We start from the raw sequence: 22,323 nt of genomic DNA on the forward strand, positions 1-22,323 counted from the left end.
AGCTATGCTATGTGAGCAATAGTAGCCAGATACATAAGACCACTGAGAGACTGGAAGCCTAGAGGAGTTCTCAAGATTGCCACCAACAATCCCAGCAAGGACACAGCTATCCGCAGATAGCTATATCCAAAGGGTCTTATGAAAAGGACCTTCCTAAAGAGCTGCCCAGACCAAGGGAATGACTATCTACTTAAACCCCGCAGGGGAGATAGCACTGTCTAAGCCAGGGCTCAGGGAGACTGCTTGTTAAAATCCCTAGGATGGGGAGCAGTCACATAGCTATCCACAGATAGCTATATCCCTAGGAAGGGGCTACAGGACCAAAAACTAAAACCCCTGGTAAACCTACCTGTGAAGCTGCCCAGACCACAGAGAGTGGGCTATCTACTTATGACCCTAGCAGGGGAGATAGCACTGTCTAGGCTAGGGCTCAGGGAGACCGCTACTTAAAACTCCAAGAAGGGGGAGCAGTCCCTAAGCTAGCACATTGATATCCTCAGATAGCCATGTACCTAAGAATGACTCTCTTAACGAGAGGAAGCCCTGTTCAGAAGTATCGCCAGAGATACATAAATGGAGTGAGGCCCAAGGAGAACCCGGGCCAGAACCAACTCAGAGAATGGGAACAAAGTAGAGCGTGTAACCCATACCATACAGGATTTTAGAAAAGTGCGCAGGGTGCCTAGTGTGCACACTTACCACAATGTGGATTTTAGAAAGCGCACAGAAGCTAGCATGTATGCTTACCATAAACATGGATTTTAGGAATAGTAGAGCAGGAGGGGACCGACTGAGACTACCCAGACCACAAAGAGTGGGCTGTCTACTTACAACCCTAGCAGGGGAGACAGCGCTGTCTAGGTAGGACTCAAGGAGACCACTACTTAAAACCCTAAAAAGGGGAGCAATCACCAAGCTATCAGCAGCTGGTCCCACACAGCTAGCCTGAAAAATCCCTGTAAGCCATCCTATGAGGCTGCCCAGACCACAAGAGCTATCTACTTATAACCCTAGCAGGGGAGATAGCGCTATCTAGGTGAGGGCTCAGGGAGACCACTACTTAAGACCCTAGATATCCTCAGATAGCTGTGTGTGTAGGAAGGGCTACCAGAGGTGAAACAGACTGAAACTACCCAGACCACGGAGAGTGGGCTGTCTATTTACGACACAGAGAGGGGAGACAGCACTGTCTAGGTAAGGGCTCAAGGAGACCGCTACTTAAAAACCCTAGGCAGGGGAGCAATCACAGAGCTGGCACATGGCTATCCTCAGATAGCTAGGCTCTAGGAAAGGGGACCACTACAACTACCATGGCAATGGCTGAAATATAACCACCCTTAGGTGGCTATACTAAGGAGGTCCCCAATCCGTGTCAGTCCCACAGTAGGCTAGCTTTTCGTTCACCAATATATTGACCAGAGGCTCACAATAGGAAGATCCAGACCATAGTAATGATTCGCTAAGGAGCGAACACATAAAACCATAGTCCAGATCAAAGCCTGATGCAAGCAACGGCCATAACACTAGGTGGCTGGACACAGTTATCCTCAAATAGCATTTCCCTCAGATAAGACTGAAGTTCGCCCAGGCCATGAAGTGGGCCATCTACGTAAAACCTGAACAGGGGAGACGGCGCAGTCTAGGCAAGGGCTCAAGGAGACCACTACTTAAAGACCCCACAAGGGGAGCAGTCTCCAAGCTGGAACCACAGCTATCCTCAGACAGCAGATTCCAAACAAGGCTTCAGCGCTTACCTGAGACAGTTTGTACCCAAGGGGAACTAAACCCAGTTATAAACGCCTGGCTAGAACATAGCTGTCCTCAGACTGCTATATTCCAAAGCAAAACAGCCTGAACTGGAGCATAATCATCCGCAGATGACAACACTCTGAGCAGAGACTGTTCACTCATCACCCGGCTAAACACAGGAAGGAACATTCCCCGTAACCACTCTAGACTACTGAAGCACCCTGGGAGAGAAAGCTAACAGCTTCATTCCACAGAGCATTCAGTATAACCATGCCCAGCGAGGCTCTCCACACACAATAACATGCATATTAGAGAGGCACGGCTGAGTTGAATATAGCTCTGCCCGCGATCTCGCACGCCCTGAGCTAAAAACAACTCGGTGCTCACACTTCAACGTTATAGCAACGCGAGCAATATCCACGGCATCAGGCAACCCGATAGTCCAGGGTATGCGGACACCGCAGATCAAAGCAATCGCCGCAAGCTGAGATAAACTGAGCCACGGCAACGGCCCGAGACGCGAACGCTTTGCCCCGCATCGCTCGGGAATAGGAACAAACGTGAGCCGAGCGCATTAAAGTGATTCATCACAAAGAGCGCGTGGTCGCCGAGACAAAGACGAAAAGGTTAGAATATGTCCTCAGGTGTTAGAATCCCAACACGGAGGCACATATTCCTCAAAGCGCTGCTCGACTCACCAGGATGATGTTTCACACACGTTCAACAGACAGACGGCTCCAAAGACAACAAAAGTTGGGTAAATGTCTCGGGTTACTCGTGTAACCATGGTTCCCCGAGAGGGAACGAGACGCTGCGTCCCTTTGCCATGCCTTCGGCCTGCCTGTTTACGTCTCCTCAGACAACTGAGTTGGTGATGTATTCAGCAGGTGCCCCTTTTATACTTTCGGGTACCCGCCTATGACGTCACGGGCCACGTGGACCAATAGGATTGGAGTTGTTTTACGCATACGTCAGGTGCCGTTCTCGCAGACAGCGTTCCCCAAAGTGTCCACCAGGACGCAGCGTTGAGTTCCCTAGAAGGGGAACTAATTTATGATATACTAAGTCACAATTATGAGATAAAGTAGATATGCAATAAAAAGTTTAAATTATGAGATACAAGTTAAAATGATGACATACTAAGTCAAAATTATGAGATAAAAAGTCAAAATTATGAGATAAATCATAAGATACAAGTTTGAAATTGAGATTAAAAAAAAAATCGAAACTGACATCCAAACTCAAAATTTGGAGAAAAAAAAGTTGAAATTGACATTCGAAGTCAAAATTACGAGATAAAAAGTCAAAATTATGAGATAAATCATAAGATAAAAGTTTGAAATTGAGATTAAAAAAAAAATCGAAACTGACATCCAAACTCAAAATTCGGAGAAAAAAAAGTTGAAATTGACATTCGAAGTCAAAATTACGAGATAAAAAGACAAACTTATGACAAAAGGTTGCATTTATTGTCATATTTATAACTTACATTATAGTTATGCCTATTTATCTCACAATTTTCACATTTATCTCGTAATTATGACTTTTTTCATAGTTACATTGTGAATTATCAAGTTGTAGTTCTGAAAAATAAAATTACTACATTTTTTTTATACATACTAAAAATGAAAACTGAAAATATAAAATAAAATATGAAAATAATACTAAAATAACCTGCCACACAATGCAATTGTAAGGTATAAAGTCGCGTGTGTGCAAAATAAAGTAATAAAATACATAAAGCAATAAAAACTTGTAATTGTGAGATACAAAGACATGATTTATTGAAAACAAGTTGTAGTTAGATATAAAGTTGAAAATTATGACAAAAAGGTTGCTTTTGTTATAATCACCCTTTTATACAGTGTGAAGTGGAAATGGACTGATTAATAAAATGCTGAACCCTTTGGTGTGAATGTTATATCATGTTTCTTCACCAAACAGACTGACAATCCTCTTTCATGACATTTTTCACTGTAGTTTTCCTGCTCTGACCACTTTTGATCCGCACTGTGTGTTTGCTTTTGGACAGGTCAAGGAGGACTGGAAATACGTGGCAATGGTGATTGACCGTATCTTTCTGTGGATGTTCATCATCGTGTGCCTGCTGGGGACGGTCGGCCTCTTCTTACCTCCCTGGATATCAGGAATGATCTAAACACTCGCTTTAAGAGCCGAGATACAGACCGACATCATGAGCTCCGATAAAGACTTCCCTGATGGAAGCCAAGGCCTTTTCCAGGGACCATTACAAACATTTGTTATATGAAAAATGTTTTTTATTTTTTCTCATACTTTGATGAGAGATATCGGCTGGTTCAGGGATTATTTGAGGATGCGATTCATTGTTACAACGCAGGAAACAGCTCACTGAATGTCTGACATTTACCACTATCAAACTGCACCCGAGTCCTATCGTTTCCATGCATAAAGAGCAGGACCGTCAGCACCGCAATATGCAAAATTAACCTTTGGGAAAGAGGCAAAGCTTATGTGACCCTGACGGGTGGCAGTTCAATGCAGTTCACTCTTTACCCTTTATCCAACCGTTCAATGAATCGTAGATTGCATTTCATGCCGCTTTCAACAGCAATTATCTCCAAGGTCACAAGGCAACTCCTATTTATTTATAACTTTCTCAAGTCTTTGAAAACGCAGTGCTTTTGATTTTGCGGAGGTCGTGCAATTATGCAAGTCGGGTCCGTGAACCACGAGGGTCAATGACTTTTAAATAGGACCTGAGAGAACAATGACATTTACTACTTGAAATTCTGCTCGCCCACTTAACTAAAACACTGTTTTGCCAAACATGAAGAGCAAGTAAAGCCAAAATGTTAGGGAACAACTAGGATAGGCCTTTATCTGATGAAATCAAGAATGAATCCTGACATAAAAATGTCTCAGTTGGTTGACTTCATAATTAATATAACTGAATCTATCTGCCAGTCGTATTCCTTAATAGCTCTATTTAACAGCTGTGTAAAAAAGTCCTTAACTGACTAATGATAAATGAGCCTATGTAAGCTATGTCGCCCTCTGCTGATGGTTGTGTAAAACAACTGATTTAAGTCCAGGATTCACACTGAAACCTAGAAATGTGCAATTCAATTACAATAATAATTTACAAATTAAATAGGCAATTAAAAATAACACTTAAAAATTTTGAAATCTTAATAAAAATATTTTATGCAAATGTTAACAAAAGATTTAATTGGCTAAAAATTGAACTTTGTAAGTGCAATCTCTATTTTTATCTAATTATTATCAAGTAATTCAAATTGATCGGAAAAGGAATTTCATTGGTCAAAAAGATTATATTCAAAATATATTGAATTTCCAATATATTTTAATTTGAAATATATATTTAATTTGTCATTTATAGAGATGCTGAAAAGAATAAACACTAAAACAATTCAGACTTTCATCTCACAATTTTGAGAAAAAAAGTGAGAATTGCAAGAATTATACTCAGGATTGTGATGAGTTATAAAAAAAAGTTTATAAATCTTATAAATTAAAATAATAATAAAAAGGTAATTGCAGCTTTTTGTCTGACAATTCTGACTTTCTAACAATTACGAGTTTATATCTTGCAATTATTAATTTTTTTCATATCATATCATAATTAATTTAGCAAATCTTTATTTAGTAATCAAAATTGATTGGACATGGTATTTCAGTGGTCTAATGGTGAATTTTCAAAATATATTGAAAACTACTGAATTTTGAATGTGCAAGACTGATAATTTACTGAAAACCCTTAAGTGATTCAAAGTATTTTTGTGATTCTAAATCAGTTGTACTGTATAATACAAATTATATTGATGTTGCATTTATTTTCTATGAAACATACTTGTAAAGTTTAAAGAATTAAATAAGTTAATGCTCTGACATGACAAAAGTGCAGAAGTCTGTATTTATTTCCTCCCACAAACTTTCCTGAGATCAGACATCCTTGACTTTTTGAAAACAATTACAAGCAGACATTTGTGAAAATCCATCTGAAAACATTCAACATCGAAAGCACTGCTTTCATTACCATTCGGAAGCATAAATAAAGGAAGTTGTGCCAGGTCATTTACAACTGATTTCATCCCCCAGTTCTCTCAATGGATGAAAGCGCCTGTCTGACATCCAATCAGGGATCAGATCTATGGGATTACAATTCTGCCACAATTCTGCGCGCGAAAGATCATATTTTGAGCGTGCAAAAATATAAGGCGTTTTTCACTTCCAGCCTTCATGAACAATAATATATAGATTATAAGTGATTAAATACAAGATTAATAGTAGTTATAATTATTGGTAAAATGTGCTTGGAAAAAAATATGATCAGAATATCAACTTGCATAATAATTATGCATGCACTGTATTTTTCCTCTTCTGCTGTCGAGGTAATGCAAGAAATGTTGTGATTGGTTGTCAAGGCAGCCAATCAGAATTTAGCAGCCTCGGTCTCTGATTGGCTGGAATTATGGCACAATGTAACGCTGGGTTGTGTTGAGCTGGGTTGTGTTGAGCTGTTGGCATTTAGCGAACACTGAGAGCGGGCATCAGGTGAGCAAGCTAGTGAAACGTTGCACCTCCAAAGAGAAGGTCTGCACACATCCAAAAATTATTTTAAATGCAAAATTGATTTTCGTGCGCTCGAAATACTTTTTTCTTTGCGAGACAAACATTTTCTCCACAAAACTCAGTTCGCGCGCGTGCAAAACGCACTTTTGCGCACTCAAAATATGATCTTTCGCACGCAGAATTGTGGCAGAATTGTAATCCCATACAGATCTAGGGTGTGGTGGGTTTGGCCACATTGGCTCGCACTCTGGCCTGGTCCACAGCGTCCAGCAGGTTTTTAGAGTCCATGGCCAGCGTGTGAGCGGCCGCCAGCATCTGTTTCTTACACTCGTCCTTCAGAGACGTGACGGCGTTCTGCTGAGCCAGACGCATCTTACTGATCAGCTCGGCCAGATCCTTATTCAGCAACTTCTGAGTTCCTTCAATCTGATGACCAGAAAGCAGCCAGAACAATACTTTATACTTTCTGATGTATAGAAATGTCATGGAAGCTTATTTCTGCCATGGATTATAAATACATAAATAGATAAATAAGTAATTGGAACTTTTTATCTCACAATTCTTACTCACAGAATTATGAGATGTTAACTAATGATCTAACAATTCTGACATTTTTTTCCTTGCAATTCTGAGTTTGTCTTGTAATTATGAGTTTAAATATTTAGACAAAAAAAAATCTGATTATATATATATATTTATTAAATATAAACTCAGAACTGCAAGATATAAACAATTCTCAGAAATTACGAGATGCTAACTCACAAATAAAAGAAGTTATTAAAAAAGAAATTTTATATCACACAATTCAGACTTTTCTTAGAATTGCGATATAATATCTTACAATATTACAATTTTGACATTTTTTTCTAAGAATTGGGAGATTAAATCTCACAATTTAGACTTTTATCTCGCAATTCTGACAAAAAAAAAAAAAGGGCAAAATTATGAGATGTTAACTCACAATTGCGAGAAAAAAGTCAAGCTTGTTTCCACCATGGAATAAAAAATTTGAAAATGTAATTGTGACTTTTTATCTCACAATTCTGACTTTTTTCTCGCAATTATGAATTAATTTCTCAGAACTGCAGACATTTTTTCTCAGAACTGCAAATTTATATCTCACAATTCAGACTTTTTATCTCACAGTTGTCAGAAAAAATTCAGAATTATGGGATGTTAACTCACAATTACGAGAAAAAAGTCAAGCTTGTTTCTGCCATCCATGCAATAAAAACAAAACAAAACAGAAAAGGTAAATTGCAAGAAAAATAGAACTGTTTTCTTACAACTGCAAGTTAAAGTAATCATTTTCTAATTATCATTTATCATTAACCTCACAAGTTTATATCTCACAATTTGTGAGAATAGAAAAGGTAAACTGAGACTTTTTATCTAACATTTCTATTTCTATTCAAATTCTGATTTTATATCTTGTAATTCTGAGTTTATAGAAATTCTCAGAATTGCGAGGAAAAAAGTCAGAATTGTGAGATAAAAAGTTGCAATTACCTTTTTAATTTTTGGGAAATAAGCTTCCTTAATATATAGTTCAAAATAGTTAAGTAATTTGGATTACTTTTCTTAGAATTGCGCGTTTATATCTTGCAATTCTGAGTTTATATATATATATATTTATTTTATTTTTTTTTAATTCTGAGAAAGAAATGTCAGAATTACGAGATGTTAACTCACAATTGTGAGAAAAAAGTCAAGCTTGTTTCTGCCATGGAATAGATGAAATAGTCAGAATTGTTAAGATTAAAGGGGTCATATGATGCGATTTCAAGTTTTCCTTTCTCTTTGGAGTGTTACAAGCTGATTGTGCATAGATAAGATCCCTGAAGTTGCAAAGACTAAAGTCTCAAAACCAAAGAGATATTCTTCTTTAAAAAAGCATCATATGACCCCTTTAAAACTCGTAATTTACCCTTTGCTATTTTTGGAAACAAGCTTAACTTTTTTCTTACAATTCGTGAGTATCTAACAATTCTGACTAATGATCTTCTAGTTCTGAGTTTATATCAGAAAATATAGTCAGAAAAAAGTCAGAATTGTGAGATAAAAAGTTGAAATTACCTTTTTATTTTGATCATTTATAGCTCAAAATAGTTGACTAATTCACAAAGGTGTTTTTGAAAAGCTTTACCTCTATTCTGATGGACTTGTGTAGAGTCGGGAGGATGTCATCCACACTGCGGATCAGACAACGCAACGTCATTCCCACCGACTGCCAGAGGAGACAATAATGAGAAACACGACTCCAAACATTAAGACTTACGAACTGCTTCAAAGTCACCCTACCTTCACCACAGTGACGTACTCTGAGGCTGGTAACGTGTTGACATCGTTCTTCAGCTGCACCACGACCTTCACCATCTCCATCACGTTATGATAGACCATGTCATCCGTGCGGTCCAGTTCTGCTGTGGGCGCCGGCTATGATGGCCAGAACAAGTCCGTGTTAATACATGCAGCAAACCATTGCAATTCATGTTCATGCATGGATTTTATCAGATGAAATATTGATCTTTCTTGCATTGTGATTTAAACCATTTCATTGTTAATTCAGTACTGAGATCATTTTATTCGTATTTTAGCGTAGAATATAATATTTAGCTTTTATTTTTATACTTTGTTTTCATTTTAATTTTAGTTAACAGTCATTTTGTGGTGTTTAAAAAAAAAAGTTTAAAAAAAAATGTTAAGCTACAATAGCACACAAATATTAATAAAATACTAACACAGATCAATACATTTTCAGAAACTGAACGTGGTCTGAAATCAGATTTCAGAGCTTTAGCAGTTTTTATTTTTATATTTTCAGTTTTCATTTTAAATTTAGGTAATGCTTTAGTCATTTTGTGTGTTATTGTTATTAAATATTTCTATTTAGCTTTAATTTTTATTAGTTTTAGTCATTTTAGTACTTCAATTTAAACTTTCAGTTAGTTGCCAAGAGAACATTTCTCATTTTCTTTTTTTAAGTTTTTCATCTAATATTTACATTTTATTTTATTTCAGCTGTTTCAATTAACACATTTTTAATATTTAAGTTTTAGTTTTAATTAATGATAACAACACTGGTGCAAGATGAAAAAGTTTGGCCCATAAGAAAGATTAAAGGAATAGTTCAGGAATAGGTGCATCACTGCCAGTGTTGTTACTGTTAACAGAATTTTGGCCCATTCTCCTTTTTATAGGCTGTAAATGTAGAAATAATTTCAATTATTCGAAGATAATTAGGAGTACTATTAGCATTTTAATGGCCTTAATGATAACAGACATGGAATAAAAGCTGTTTTAAAATATTTTTTATAGGTTATTATTATTATTATTATTTTAATTTCATGGGGTCTTATTTAATTAATAAAAAAATAGTTTTTATTAATTTTATTGCAGTTTTTTTTTTTTTTTTTTTTTAGAACATAAATGATAATTAGAAATTTTGCCTTGGCAACTAGCAGAAATAAAATAAGTTTACTTTTTAGTATTTTACTTTTACTTTATTTCAGTTAATGTTTATATTTATAAGTAAAGTATAAGTAAAACTTTGTACTTTTTTACTGTAATAACCAGTGTTGGGGAAAGTTACTTTTAAAAGTAATGCATTACAATATTGCGTTAATTCCTAAAAAAGTAACTAATTACGTTACTTAGTTACTTTTTATTGAAAGTAATGCGTTGCGTTACTTTTGTGTTACTTTTTAAATCTGGGCTGGGCTTGCTTGTTTGCTTTTAATATAAAAAGTTTTATTTTTGGCAAATGTAAAAGCCCTTTCGCACCAAAAGCCTCAGGCTGAAGGAAATGTAAATTCACGTCTGTACAGTAGAACACAGAAGAAGAAAGTTCGACACTCTTCAGCAATAAAAAAAGAAGAAATGTTAGTTTATCTTGTGTAATTTTTGCTTATTAGTATGGTTGAATAAGATCACCGAAGGTCAGCAGCAAATTGGTTAATAAAATGGGATTAAATACATAAAGGATATTTGTATTATTTAACATATTTAATTATTGCAGCTTTGAGTCATATTCTGAGTTGCGTTTAACTGTTTTTATTAATTTTGAGGAAAACTAAATCTGATTTTTTTTTTTTTTGTGAGTGAGTGAGTGAGATTAATTAATTCATGTTCACTTTTATTCTAGAACAAAAGTAACATCTTACTCCCGATTTCTCTCAACTAGGGGACAGGAGAGATTTCGATCAATAAATAGGAAAAAAGTAACTTGCGTTACTTATTTGAAAAAGTAACTCAGATATTTTCTTGTAAATTCAAAAGTATTGCGTTACTTTACTAGTTACTTCAAAAAAGTAATCTGATTACGTTACTTGTAATGCGTTACCCCCAACACTGGTAATAACCCTGAACCATGTATGTTGAACAACTTTTTTAAAAAGTCAGTCAAAAAGCAGTCTCTCTATTTTATTTACTCCCTAAAGCCATTTTTACTCTCATTTGGTGCTGCTGACCAAAGCTACTATTAGCCACTGCATACAGCAGCTCGGAGACAGGAGACTGGTTTCATTTCAGCTTCACCGAGGCTGAAGTCTGAAGATTGGTGGTGAGGGAATCTCAGAAAAAAAGCCTTGCTCATCCTCTTTCTACTGAGCCATTATCAAGGTGAGCTCACAAGGCCCAAAGCTCATCAGGTTTTAGTCACACAGCTCCCAGTAAAACCACCGCTTTGATTGCTGCCATCTGCTCGTCTGGAAACTTCCAAAGGATGGCTGACACCTTTACTGAGCGGCTTCAAAAAGAGATCAGAAGTCTGTGCTGGCATTCAGCCCGTCCCTAACTGCATTAAAACCGCAATTACCTGAGCAGACACCCGCGGGGGCTTCACCGGAGGAGCATGGGAAGGAGCTGAGAGAAACACAGCAAAACACAAAGTCAAAAGACAGCAGAAGATGGAATATGGACGTGATCATTAAGATAGCAGTGGCTACTGACTGAAATAAGAAAGATTAAAGGAAATGTTCAGGAATAGGTGCATCAACGCCAGTGTTGTTATTGTTAACTAAAAATGACAAATCATTTCGGTAACTGAAATAAAATAAAATGTCAATATTAAGATGAAAAACTTAATTAGAAATGTTGCCTTGGGAACTAACTGAATAAATTAAGTTTAATATGAAATACTACAACTGAATAAATAAAAATAAAAACATAATATATTATAAAAAAAATTAAGATATATATTAATAAAAATTAATAATATAAATAAAAAAGAAAATAGAACTAGAAATATTAAAACATAATAATAATTAAAATGACAAAAGCACATAAAATTAAAAAAACATACAATAATTTTAAATTAGCAGAGAGTAAGATTTTCAGTATATAACAAATTAAATTTGTTGTTCATTCCTCAAGCCAAAAAAAATATTTTTAGTTTTAGTTAAATTTTTTTCTTTTAACAATTACTTCAGAAAAGCTAAAAAATAACAGCATACAGGTTTTAATGATGTAGGTGAGCAAATGATTTTGGGTGAAATATTCCTTTAATCGTGTGTTTTAAAATGAACTGACCTTGGCTTGTCTCATTTTCTGACATCTAAAATAAAGAAAAGGATGTTAATGTTGTTTAATAATAGTGCATAACAGTGGAAGACAAAAGTCACGATGGGACGAACATATAAAAATGAGATGATTTAACATTTCATATACAGAAGTATTTTACCACTTCAGCCTTTGCGTCGTCATTGGCAAAGGGATCCTGAAAGAGAAACAGAGCAACATGAAGACGAGTCTAAAGTCAACATGAAAAGATGAAACCCTTTTTACTTTCATAATGTGATGTATTTTAAGACAAACAAGATAATATAAAACAGAAATCCTTAGGGGACGGAAACATCAGCCAAAAAAAAAAAAAGCCAATTCAGTGGAGGAGCAAGTCATTACTTTTTGATGAAAGGCTAATATTGTCTTCTTCTGAATAACAGGAGCCTGTAAATAAGATCAATTTGGACTTGATGTTAACTTTAATCTTTTCTTATATAACAGTCTTTTTAAGCTCCACTCTGCTCAAACACATTTTAATTGTTTCTCTGAACTCATAGTAACGTTCCCGGCGAGGATTGCATGCTGCTACGGCTCTGACGAGCGACGCTACTGATGACTAACCAGAAGCTTCTCTTCTTTCTCCAGCCACTTGTTGTCCTCCAGCATTTCCTGTTTCTGCCTCCTTAAAGTTTCCTGCACACACTGCCTCTCCATTTCCCACAGCCGCTGAGCGTCTTCCTTACTGTTGGGCTCCAGGAAACCTCGTTCCTTCACAAACACACACAAGCATATATCATACCAGAAAATAATGTGACCTCATGAATTAAACAGTTTTTTCTTTCATGTTGGTCATCGTTAATATGCTGATAGTACTCTTAAAATATATGCATTTACACCTGACAGTCTTTAAAAAAGGAAACCGGGCCAAAAGCTTGTGTTGTTATCAATGCACCAAGTAGTAAAATGACTAAAATTAATATAAATTACAGCTAAATAGAAATATTTAATAACAATAACAAAAGCACAACAAAATTAATAAAAACATTCCTGCATTACAAGCCCAAAATGTAATAAAAAAAATACATGTATGGCATTTAATGCACATTTTATCAATTGAATAACATAGTATATTGACTGTCCCACATTAGTCAAAGCATGCTGTCCCACTTTTGAAACGTCCTTTTCTAAAGTGGGATGACAAAGATTGCTTCAAATAGAAAATATTCTTAACACATTTTAACAATATTATTGCAACATTTGATGAACAAAATCCACCACTTCCTGTATGATGATTTTAAAATACACACATTTATGACATAATTTCCAGAAAGTCAAATTATTTCAATAACTTGACACCCCTGCTTAAATACAAAACCAATCATGTTCACTTTAATGTCGTAAAAGAAGAGATAAATGAACTAGGCGTCCCACATTACACTAACCCACCCATAATACTAAAATACCACTGTTTTGCACTACACCAAATTTTATCAATAACCTGTAGCTCAAACAGTAGTTCATGGCACTAGCAACGTCAAGGTCATGGGTTCGATTTCCAGGGAATGCAACTGATATACCTTGAAATGCATAAATATAAATGCATATGTAGTGAATTAGAATGTCCCTCCCCCTGAATTATAGCAGGCAGCAAATCATGGTTTATCTATATTCATAATTTCCTTTCTCAGCCATGAATAGGTTGCAAAGTAAGTGGCTGACATTCATTCATTGCGAAAGAGTCTTTTTTCCATCTATGGCACAAGCTGCTGAGGGTGGTTTTGGCAGGCTTTGTTTGTGATGTAAACAAATGGCACTTTGATACTTTGGCCCTTTAATATGTACCTACCTGAACTTCCTGTTTCAACAGGAAATACATCAACACAGGAAAGAAAACTGTGCTTATCAAGCCATCTCATTGGGTAGTTTCTGACAGTGTTTTGTCTGTGCTTGCAATGCATGTTTCAGTGGCTTTTTAAAGAATGAGTTCAAGGGATAGTTCACCAAAAAATGAAAATTTGCTGAAAATGTACTCACCCTCACCCATCCAAGATGTAGATGATTTTGTTTCTTCATCAGAACAGATTTGGTGAAATGTAGCATTGCATCACTTGCTCACCAATGGATCCTCTGCAGTGAATGGGTGCCGTCAGAATGAGAGTCCAAACAGCTGATAAAAACATCACAATAATCCACAAGTAATCCACACCACTCCAGTCCATCAGTTAACATCTTGTGAAGTGAAAAACTGTGTTTGTAATCATCCATCATTAAGATATTTATTATCGGCTAAAATATGAGTCCATAATATTGCTTCCTCCAGTGAAAAAGTAATCTCGTCTGAATCAGGAGAGAAATCTGCACAGATCAAGCACCGTTTACAAGCCAAAACAGCTCTAAACAAATATGTGGCTGGATTTTCATAAAAGAGGACAACAGGAGATGGACTTTTTTTTTTACTGGAGGAAGCGTTATTATGGAGTATGGACTCATATTTTGGTCAAAAGTGATGGTTTAAAGATAAACGCCTTAATGGTGGATTTGTTTCTTACAAACATGCAGCCTTTCACTTCTCAAGACATTAACTGATGGACTGGAGTGGTGTGGATTACTTGTGGATTATTGTGATGTTTTTATCAGCTGTTTGGACTCTCATTCTGACGGCACCCATTCACTGCAAAGGATCCATTGGTGAGCGAGTGAAGCAATGCTACATTTCTCCAAATCTGTTCACTTAAAGAAACAAACTCATCTACATCTTGGATGCTTTGAGGGTGAGTAACCTGTCAGCAAATTTTTATTTTTGGGTGAACTACTCCTTTAAACACACAGGAGCATGTTTGTTTGCAGTACTGAAGGCAGGTGGCGCTCTTACCCCCATACTGCCACGGCGAGGGGATGGCGGCAGGGTCAGCGTGCAGCCGGACATGAGCACAGAGCGCCAGTCTGGCGGGCTGACGAGGAATGGTGAACTAAAGCGCAGAGACTCGGGCAGCTGGAAAGTTGGGTGTACAAGCAAGAGCACACACAGAGAAGCACAACTGAACCACACGCTAAAACATATTCGCACAATGACATGCATAACATGACGGTTTTGAGCGCAAATGCAGAAAAGCAGGCCGAAACCACAGCTGCTGGAAATGGTGTGACTTGACCTAGATAGACGTGACCAACATGAAGCTGCTTTATAGTTTATAGTGATGGTCTACCAATTTTAAATGCATCACCCTCTGAGTAAAATATATTGCTTTCTCTTTCATTGCACAGGAGACATAATTGAAGTTTCATTTAACCATCAACTTTGTCTCAGAAATAGAAATAGACATAAATAAGGCTATGAGATGAAAGTGGACAGCAGCTCAGATTGTATAATCTTGGGAGAATTTGATAAGAAAAGTTTGAGCTCATATTAGTTCATCTACTTATCACTACAAAGAGGCTGCATTTTATGCAAATAAAGCAACTACAGACTTAATAGGAGGAAAAATCACCTGGAGATGTAGACGTGGATTGAGAGTGCTGAAACCTGATGGTTTCATTCTTGACGGCTTTTCACAAAAGAAGAATGAAGATGAACAGAAAAAGAGTGAGAATGATCAATAGTACGAGTATAGAATAGCAGTATAAAAAAAAGAGGGTGAAAAGACAGATACCTTCGGTGGAGCATCAGTAAATGGGTTTATATTTATGGAGCGAGTTCTGCCTCTCAGCTCCTCCACCTCCACTTCCTTCTCCATATTATGAACATCACTGTGGGGAGCAAATAGAAACAGTTAATGTTACAGTTTGTATAGATTTTATTGTTATTATTATTTTTTATGTTTTTTTTATGTTTATTATCATCTACCTTTTTATTTTTTATATTTATTAGATTTTTATGTATAGAAGTTTTGTATTTTTGATTATTGTTGACATTTTAAATATTTATTTATATTCATTTTACTTTTTTTTTTTTAAATAACTCTTATTTTTATTATTTATATTTTAATTTCTTTTAAATATAAATTTTCCCCACAATGTCCACTAACACTAACAAATGATAATGATTTTATTATCATTGAAATTTTTTTTTTTCATTTTTACATTTAATTGTTTTGAATTTTTAAATTACATTTTTATACAATTTATTTTATTATTACTTGTATTCTTATTTACATGTTTCAATATAACTTTTTAATTTGTATTACTTTTTTACATTTTTAATATTTATTTATATTAATTTAACATTTAGATTTTTTTAGTCAGTCAGTTTGTATTGCTATTATCATTTGCATGTTTATATTCTTTACTATTTTTATTTTTTATTTTTAATACATTTACATTTTTAATTTAATTTGAATATATATTTTTTGTTTGATTAGCATTTACATTTTTATTGCTTATATATTTTTAATTTTATTATTATTTTTAATTTATCATTTATAATTTTTTCCCCCTTACTGTCCACTTACAGTATTAGTTAAAGGTCCCATGACATGCTGCTTTTTGGATGCTTTTATACAGGCCTAAGTGGTCCCTAGTACTGTATCTGAAGTCTCTTTCCCGAAATTCAGCCTTGGTGCAGAATTTCAGCCACTACGAGCCAGTCCCACAATGAGCTTTCCTTAGGACGTGCCATTTCTGTGTCTGTAGCTTTAAATGCTAATGAGGAGGAGAGAGGCGGGACAACTGCCATGCTTCGCTCGTTTGCAAGCCATGATGTCCCTCGAGGAAAAACAAATATTGCGCTCGCCTCGCACGTTAGTAGCTCATTTTCTCATGGGCGGGCCAAATTCTCTGGGCGGGCAAAGCAGAGAAAGGGGAGGTAACCTTTCCCCGTATGACGACATAAAGGGAAGATTCCAGATTGGGCCATCTGAGCTTTCATTTTCTCAAAGGCAAAGCAGGATACCCAGGGCTCGGTTTACACCTATCGCCATTTCTAGCCACTGGGGGACCATAGGCAGGCTAGGGGAACTCATATTAATGTTAAAAAACCTCATAAAGTGAAATTTTCATGCCATGGGACCTTTAGTTAAGATCATAATTTGGTTTTTAATGATGAGTTTCTGATGAGCCAATAGGCACCACACCGTTGATGTGTACATGTGGGTAATTTGTGTAAATACAGAATAAGCCTTTTTAACAGCTTAGTTTTAATAAATGCTCTATTTTGGGTTGGCGTTAGCACTCTGTTTTGAGCTCTGAAATGCATGCATATGACTCCTTTAAGGGCTCAAACTGACAACCTGACTAGAGCAGTGATGACGTACCTCAGCTTGCACACGAGCTCAGTGAAGCTGGGTCTCTCGCGGGGGCTGTAGGCCCAGCAGCGGGTCATGAGGGAGTAGAGGGTCGGCGGGCACTGCTCAGGTTTGGGCAGACGGATGCCCTGCTCCAGCTGGTTTATCACATCCTTGTTCTCCAGCCAGAAGAACGGCTGCAGACCTCTACTCATGATCTCCCACATGCACACAGCTGAAAGGAGAAGCACAGGAAACCGCCAAGAATCAGAAACCAGAAATGCGTCTTCTGAACTGCTTTGGACGTTCATTGCAAAACTTCAAGACGCATGGCATTGTGAAAGATATGGTTCTTCACAGGAATCGGCACTGAATCAACAAGACTGACAAAAGGAGATAGGAATTCCCATCATGATGACGGCTTGAAAAATCCTCACGATTGAATTGATCTGTTGCCTAATGTGGTCAAAACAGTGATTCAGCTTTGAAAAGACAGCATTTACGTGTTTGACATAACACATCATGCATGTTTAAACGCATTAATCTCACGTCATGCTTCAAAGTCACTAACCAAACATCCAGACATCACTCGCCGAGGTAAAGCGTCTGAAGTTGATGGACTCCGGCGCCATCCATTTGATAGGTAATCGACTCACGGAGGCTTCAGAGAAAAAAAACAAACAGTGTCATTTGACAGCATTAGGCATAAGAAATGCGAGTGAAATATTAGACTCAAACTGCATGATAAGTTTAAACAGACTAGTCAGCCTTAGTCTTGCCTTTGTAATACTCCTCCTCTTCTATGTATCGGGACAAGCCGAAGTCTCCCAGCTTCACACAGTCTGGTTTGGCGACCAGCACGTTTCTCACAGCAATGTCCCTGATGGAAAAACATTGAACTGAATAACTTGATCATGTGCGCCACTAAAATAGGTTCTGTTCAACCACACGTATGAGATACAGATGATTATCAACAAAGATTTGTGAAGACACCAACAAGCAAATGCGGTTTCATTTTTAATGCACGTGCGAGCTGTGGGAGGGCAAGGCATAATTTGTGGGTCCTAAATTGAATATACAGTATGGCGTGTGCATATTTTGGGGTCAATAAGATTATTTGTTTAACTATATTAATAATTTTATTCAGCAAAGACACATTAAATTGATTAAAAGTGACAGTAAAGACATTTTTAATGTGATAAAAGATTTCTTTTTCAAAGAAATGCTATTCTATTGAGAAAAAAAAAGAAGAAGTTTGGTCTCCACAAAAATATGAAGCAGCACAACTGTTTTCAGCATTGATAATAATAAGAAATATTTCTCGAGCAGCAAATCAGCATATTAGAATGATTTCTGAAGGATCGTATGACACTGAAGACTGGAGTAATGATGCTGAAAATTCCATTTTGATCATAGGAATAAATTACATTTTACAATATATCCACATAGAAATGTAATAATATTTCACAATTTTATAGTTTTTACTGTATTTTATCATATAAATGCAGTCTTGTTGAGCGTAAAAGACGTCTCAAAAAATGATAAAGGTAAATATCACTCATTAAAAAGGGAAAGTGATGTGACGTAGCCAAGAATGATATGCATTTGGTGTTCCTAAAAGTTTAGCTATGAAATTTGCAAAACAAAGGCATCACTCGCTTTAATCCAAAAATATTTAACATGCTATTAAACAACATATAATTTGTGATGCTCATGACAGACAACAGAATTCTTCTGTCATTATGTACAGCCATTATTACACATTGCTAGTGAACAAGTAAAACTCGAGTAAAAGGCTCTATATTTTAGATTATTATTTAAAATATACATTTCTCTACAGGAACAAGACTGCCCATAGCTGAAGAAACACTTGACGTACAAAGCAAAGTAAGCGGCTGTGCGGATGTCCCATATAAAGTGCACTGCAGTTAGCAGAAGGAGTTCTACCAATGGCCTTGATTTTGATTTTTTTTACCTGTCAAACTGACATCAGCTAAACTTTTACCCATAAGAGTTGCTGAAAACTGAGACAAAGTTAGTAAAGTGAAAAGTCAAGAGGAAGAGATGATTATAAGCAGCCTTACTGTTTCTTCATACTTTAAAGCCATAACCAACCGAGACCAAATGCCCAAACTTTCAAACCAAATAGGTAATGATTATTCACAATAACTGCATGAACTATTTAAGCAACTAAGACACACTGAATCTGGTCAGAAGGTGTATTCATGTACCTGTGTACCATGTTAACACCCTCTAGGTAAGCAAGAGCGTTACTGATCTGAAGACAGTACAGGATCAGCGTGACAGTGCTTAATTTGTGCTTGTTCTCCATCAGGTAAATTCCTAGCTGAAGAAACACAGAGAAACCAGGATGATAAAGTCTGATTAACAATATTGCATAATGCACTAATATGAGTCAGATTTACCCCATATTGTGACATAGGCAAGAGTGATTGTTAAAGGAATAGTTCGCCAAAAAAACAAAATCAGCTAAAAAAAAAGTACTCACCCTGAGGTCATTTAAGATGTAGATGAGTTTGGTTCCTCATAGGAACAGATTTGGAGAAGTGTAGCATTCCATCATTTGCTCACCAATGGATCCTCTGCAGTGAATGGGTGCTGTCAGAATGAGAGTCTAAGCAGCTGATAAAAACATTTCATAATCCACACCACTCCAGTCCATCAGTTAACATCTTGTGAAGCAAAAAGCTGCGTGTTTGTAAGAAACAAATCCATCATTAATATTTTTTTTTTAACTTCAAACCGTTGCTACTGTCTAAAATACGAGTCCTCTATCCATAATACTGCTTTCTCCAGAGATAAAGTTTTCTCATCTGAATCAGTAGAGAAATATTCACAGATCAAACACTGTTTACGTGCAAAAACAGTTCAAAACAAATATGTTGGTGGATTTTGATGTGAGAGGACAACAGGAGATGAACTTTTTCACTGGAAGAAGCGTTATTATGGATTACTCTTATTTGGTCAGAAGTGAAGGTTTAAAGTTAAAATGCATTAACATGCAGCTTTTTGCTTCACAAGATGTTAACTGATGGACTGGAGTGGTGTGGATTACTTGTGGATTATTGTGATGTTTTTATCAGCTGTTTGGACTCTCATTCTGACGGCACCCATTCACTGCAGAGCATCCATTGGTGAGCAAGTGATGTTAATGCTACAATTCTCTAAATCTGATGAAGAAACAAACTCATCTACATCTTGGATTGACTTTGTTTAATAGAAAAAAAAAATCAAATTCTTAATTCTTCAGTAGTTTTGTCTGATTTTCTTTGCTACCCCTCTTGAATATGAACAAGGCACTGACAATCTTGAAATCATTGAAATGAAAAAATCTCACCTCTCCATACTGGTAAAGCTCCATGACAATCCACACGGGATCCTCTTCAATAATTCCAATGAGTCTCACGATGTGCGGATGGTCCAGTTTCTTCATGATCACTGCATGAAAACAATGACTTTTATCATTCTATTCGGGCATCTATCCAATTCTACAGGTGGAAGATGAATCATCTTACAAGCTTCACTCATGAACTTCTCCTTCACATCAGCTGAGCAGTCCTTGCATGTCTTTACAGCCACATTCACTCGCTCTCCCTTCTGGATAAAGACACAAGATTCATGAGGTTTCTGTCCTGAATGCTGAACTTGAATATGTTTCCAGTGATTTCTACTAAATCCTTGTGATCCGTATCGTTGAATATTTGGGCCTGTAGGTGTGTGACTGATGCACTAACCTTGCTTTTATAGATCCCATCATGCACCTCACCAAAGAAACCTTCACCCAGAATCCGGCCGAGGACAATGTCGTTTCGTGAGATGCTGAATTTACACGCTGGAAAACAAGGGATTGAGGTAAAAATGTCAAATAAAGAAAGAAATTACAACTAATCTATCCCTTAAAACATTATTTGGTTCTTACTTGGAACTGGTGCATCTTCTGGTATCTCTGCATAAATATCTGAACCTGTGAAAAATTCATATAATGAAAAAAAACATTATATATCGAATAATCTATCTTTTATAAAATGGTTATATTAAATATATGCAATATATATTTTGCTTTACGTACTTTCCCTGTCAGATCTGGTGTTTTCCATGCTGCTTTGCAATATGAGATTAGAAAGGTTCAGTAAGACAGAACCATTTCAATAATCAAATATAAATCAAATAAGTATATATAAATAAATGTACTAAGTTATACTCATATAATATATTTATTAATTCTATACATTATATCTGCTGAAAATTCAGTGTTGCATCACAGGTCTGCACAATTAATCGAATTTCTAATCGCGATTACAATTATGGATGCCACAATTATGTAATCGTTCAAAGCGGCAATTAATCGTTCAAATTCATATTTCACAATACTACTATATTTGGATCAAATAAATGCAAATTTGGTGAGCATAAAAGCAAACATAAAAAAATTGGAATCATTCCAAAACTTCTGACAGGTAGTGTATAAGTTTTAATTTATGCAAAATAATAAATGTATATATACATGAATACATACTGTGTATAAAAGAACAGAGTACAGAAAAAGCAAAACACCTGCTCACCTGTTAGGTAAAGGAGGTAGAGAGATTCTAGCTTCTCTGTCTGGTAAACATAAGCGGTAGTTTGTTACTCATATGGTGGTGAACACAGTGCACACTATGTGTCTCTACACTATTAAGGGTCACGCACTTATTAGGCAAGTCAGAAACAGGTTAGGCAGAGGAACTGCTTGAATTGGTTTCATTAGTGAATACTAATTAAAGATGTATGATGATGTTGGTTTCATGACCTGGTAATACAAAATAATAAAACCCACAGACCTTTGGGCCGTACTATTAAAGTCGCCTCATTTCCATGCTCCAAACGACAGTAGCCATCAATTAAATCCATCATGTTCTCTGCGATGGCCAGAGAGGCTGTGCTGATGGACAAAGGCTGAAAATGACAAGAGAGAGATCAAATCTTTTAACATGCATAATTAAACTCTTCATAAGAAAAGGTAAACTGATGTTATACAGTAGTCAAGTATTCATTTCAAGAAGACACGTGCAGATGCATTTACCTGTTTAGCTCCTTCTATATCTATATGTAGCAGCGTCTTTCCGTCATTCTGAGGCATGCATTTAATACTTCGAATTTGCACAAATGTGGCTAGACAGACCGGCTAATGAGGACATATCAAAGAAACATACACATATTTATATATATACATATATATATATATATATATATATATACATATATATATATATATAAA

At 36.2% G+C, this 22,323-nt stretch overlaps 2 protein-coding genes across 3 annotated transcripts in view; one reads left to right on the forward strand and one right to left on the reverse strand.

Moving 5' to 3' along the window:
• chrna2a (cholinergic receptor, nicotinic, alpha 2a (neuronal)) overlaps positions 1 to 4,860 on the forward strand; it is an 11,550-nt gene extending 6,690 nt beyond the window's left edge. Inside the window, exon 6 of the mRNA XM_016492143.1 lies at positions 3,782 to 4,860. Within this exon, the coding sequence (XP_016347629.1) occupies positions 3,782 to 3,907 (126 nt within the window). The 3' untranslated portion in view covers positions 3,908 to 4,860. The remainder of the gene's footprint in view (positions 1 to 3,781) is intronic.
• A 722-nt stretch (positions 4,861 to 5,582) lies between these two features.
• LOC107692419 (protein-tyrosine kinase 2-beta-like) overlaps positions 5,583 to 22,323 on the reverse strand; it is a 24,397-nt gene continuing 7,656 nt past the window's right edge. Inside the window, exons 11-33 of one of the 2 annotated variants that reach the window (XM_016491468.1) lie at positions 22,129 to 22,230; positions 21,887 to 22,001; positions 21,629 to 21,668; positions 21,136 to 21,167; positions 20,986 to 21,030; positions 20,801 to 20,898; positions 20,582 to 20,663; positions 20,404 to 20,504; positions 19,277 to 19,392; positions 17,825 to 17,925; positions 17,617 to 17,706; positions 17,076 to 17,280; positions 15,477 to 15,573; positions 15,315 to 15,371; positions 14,699 to 14,818; positions 12,448 to 12,594; positions 12,005 to 12,040; positions 11,854 to 11,878; positions 11,141 to 11,187; positions 8,626 to 8,760; positions 8,471 to 8,551; positions 6,533 to 6,750; positions 5,583 to 5,898 (exon numbers count right to left, since the gene is read on the reverse strand). In XM_016491468.1, coding sequence (XP_016346954.1) covers positions 6,535 to 6,750; positions 8,471 to 8,551; positions 8,626 to 8,760; positions 11,141 to 11,187; positions 11,854 to 11,878; positions 12,005 to 12,040; positions 12,448 to 12,594; positions 14,699 to 14,818; positions 15,315 to 15,371; positions 15,477 to 15,573; positions 17,076 to 17,280; positions 17,617 to 17,706; positions 17,825 to 17,925; positions 19,277 to 19,392; positions 20,404 to 20,504; positions 20,582 to 20,663; positions 20,801 to 20,898; positions 20,986 to 21,030; positions 21,136 to 21,167; positions 21,629 to 21,668; positions 21,887 to 22,001; positions 22,129 to 22,230 — 2,088 coding nt within the window. In that variant the 3' untranslated portion in view covers positions 5,583 to 5,898; positions 6,533 to 6,534. Of the gene's footprint in view, positions 5,899 to 6,532; positions 6,751 to 8,470; positions 8,552 to 8,625; positions 8,761 to 11,140; positions 11,188 to 11,853; positions 11,879 to 12,004; positions 12,041 to 12,447; positions 12,595 to 14,698; positions 14,819 to 15,314; positions 15,372 to 15,476; positions 15,574 to 17,075; positions 17,281 to 17,616; positions 17,707 to 17,824; positions 17,926 to 19,276; positions 19,393 to 20,403; positions 20,505 to 20,581; positions 20,664 to 20,800; positions 20,899 to 20,985; positions 21,031 to 21,135; positions 21,168 to 21,628; positions 21,669 to 21,886; positions 22,002 to 22,128; positions 22,231 to 22,323 lie in introns of those variants that run through there. The other variant, XM_016491475.1, reaches the window with a different exon arrangement.

The sequence above is a fragment of the Sinocyclocheilus anshuiensis genome, unplaced genomic scaffold (assembly GCF_001515605.1).
Source record: "Sinocyclocheilus anshuiensis isolate Anshui unplaced genomic scaffold, SAMN03320099.WGS_v1.1 scaffold261, whole genome shotgun sequence".
Taxonomy (NCBI): domain Eukaryota; kingdom Metazoa; phylum Chordata; class Actinopteri; order Cypriniformes; family Cyprinidae; genus Sinocyclocheilus; species Sinocyclocheilus anshuiensis.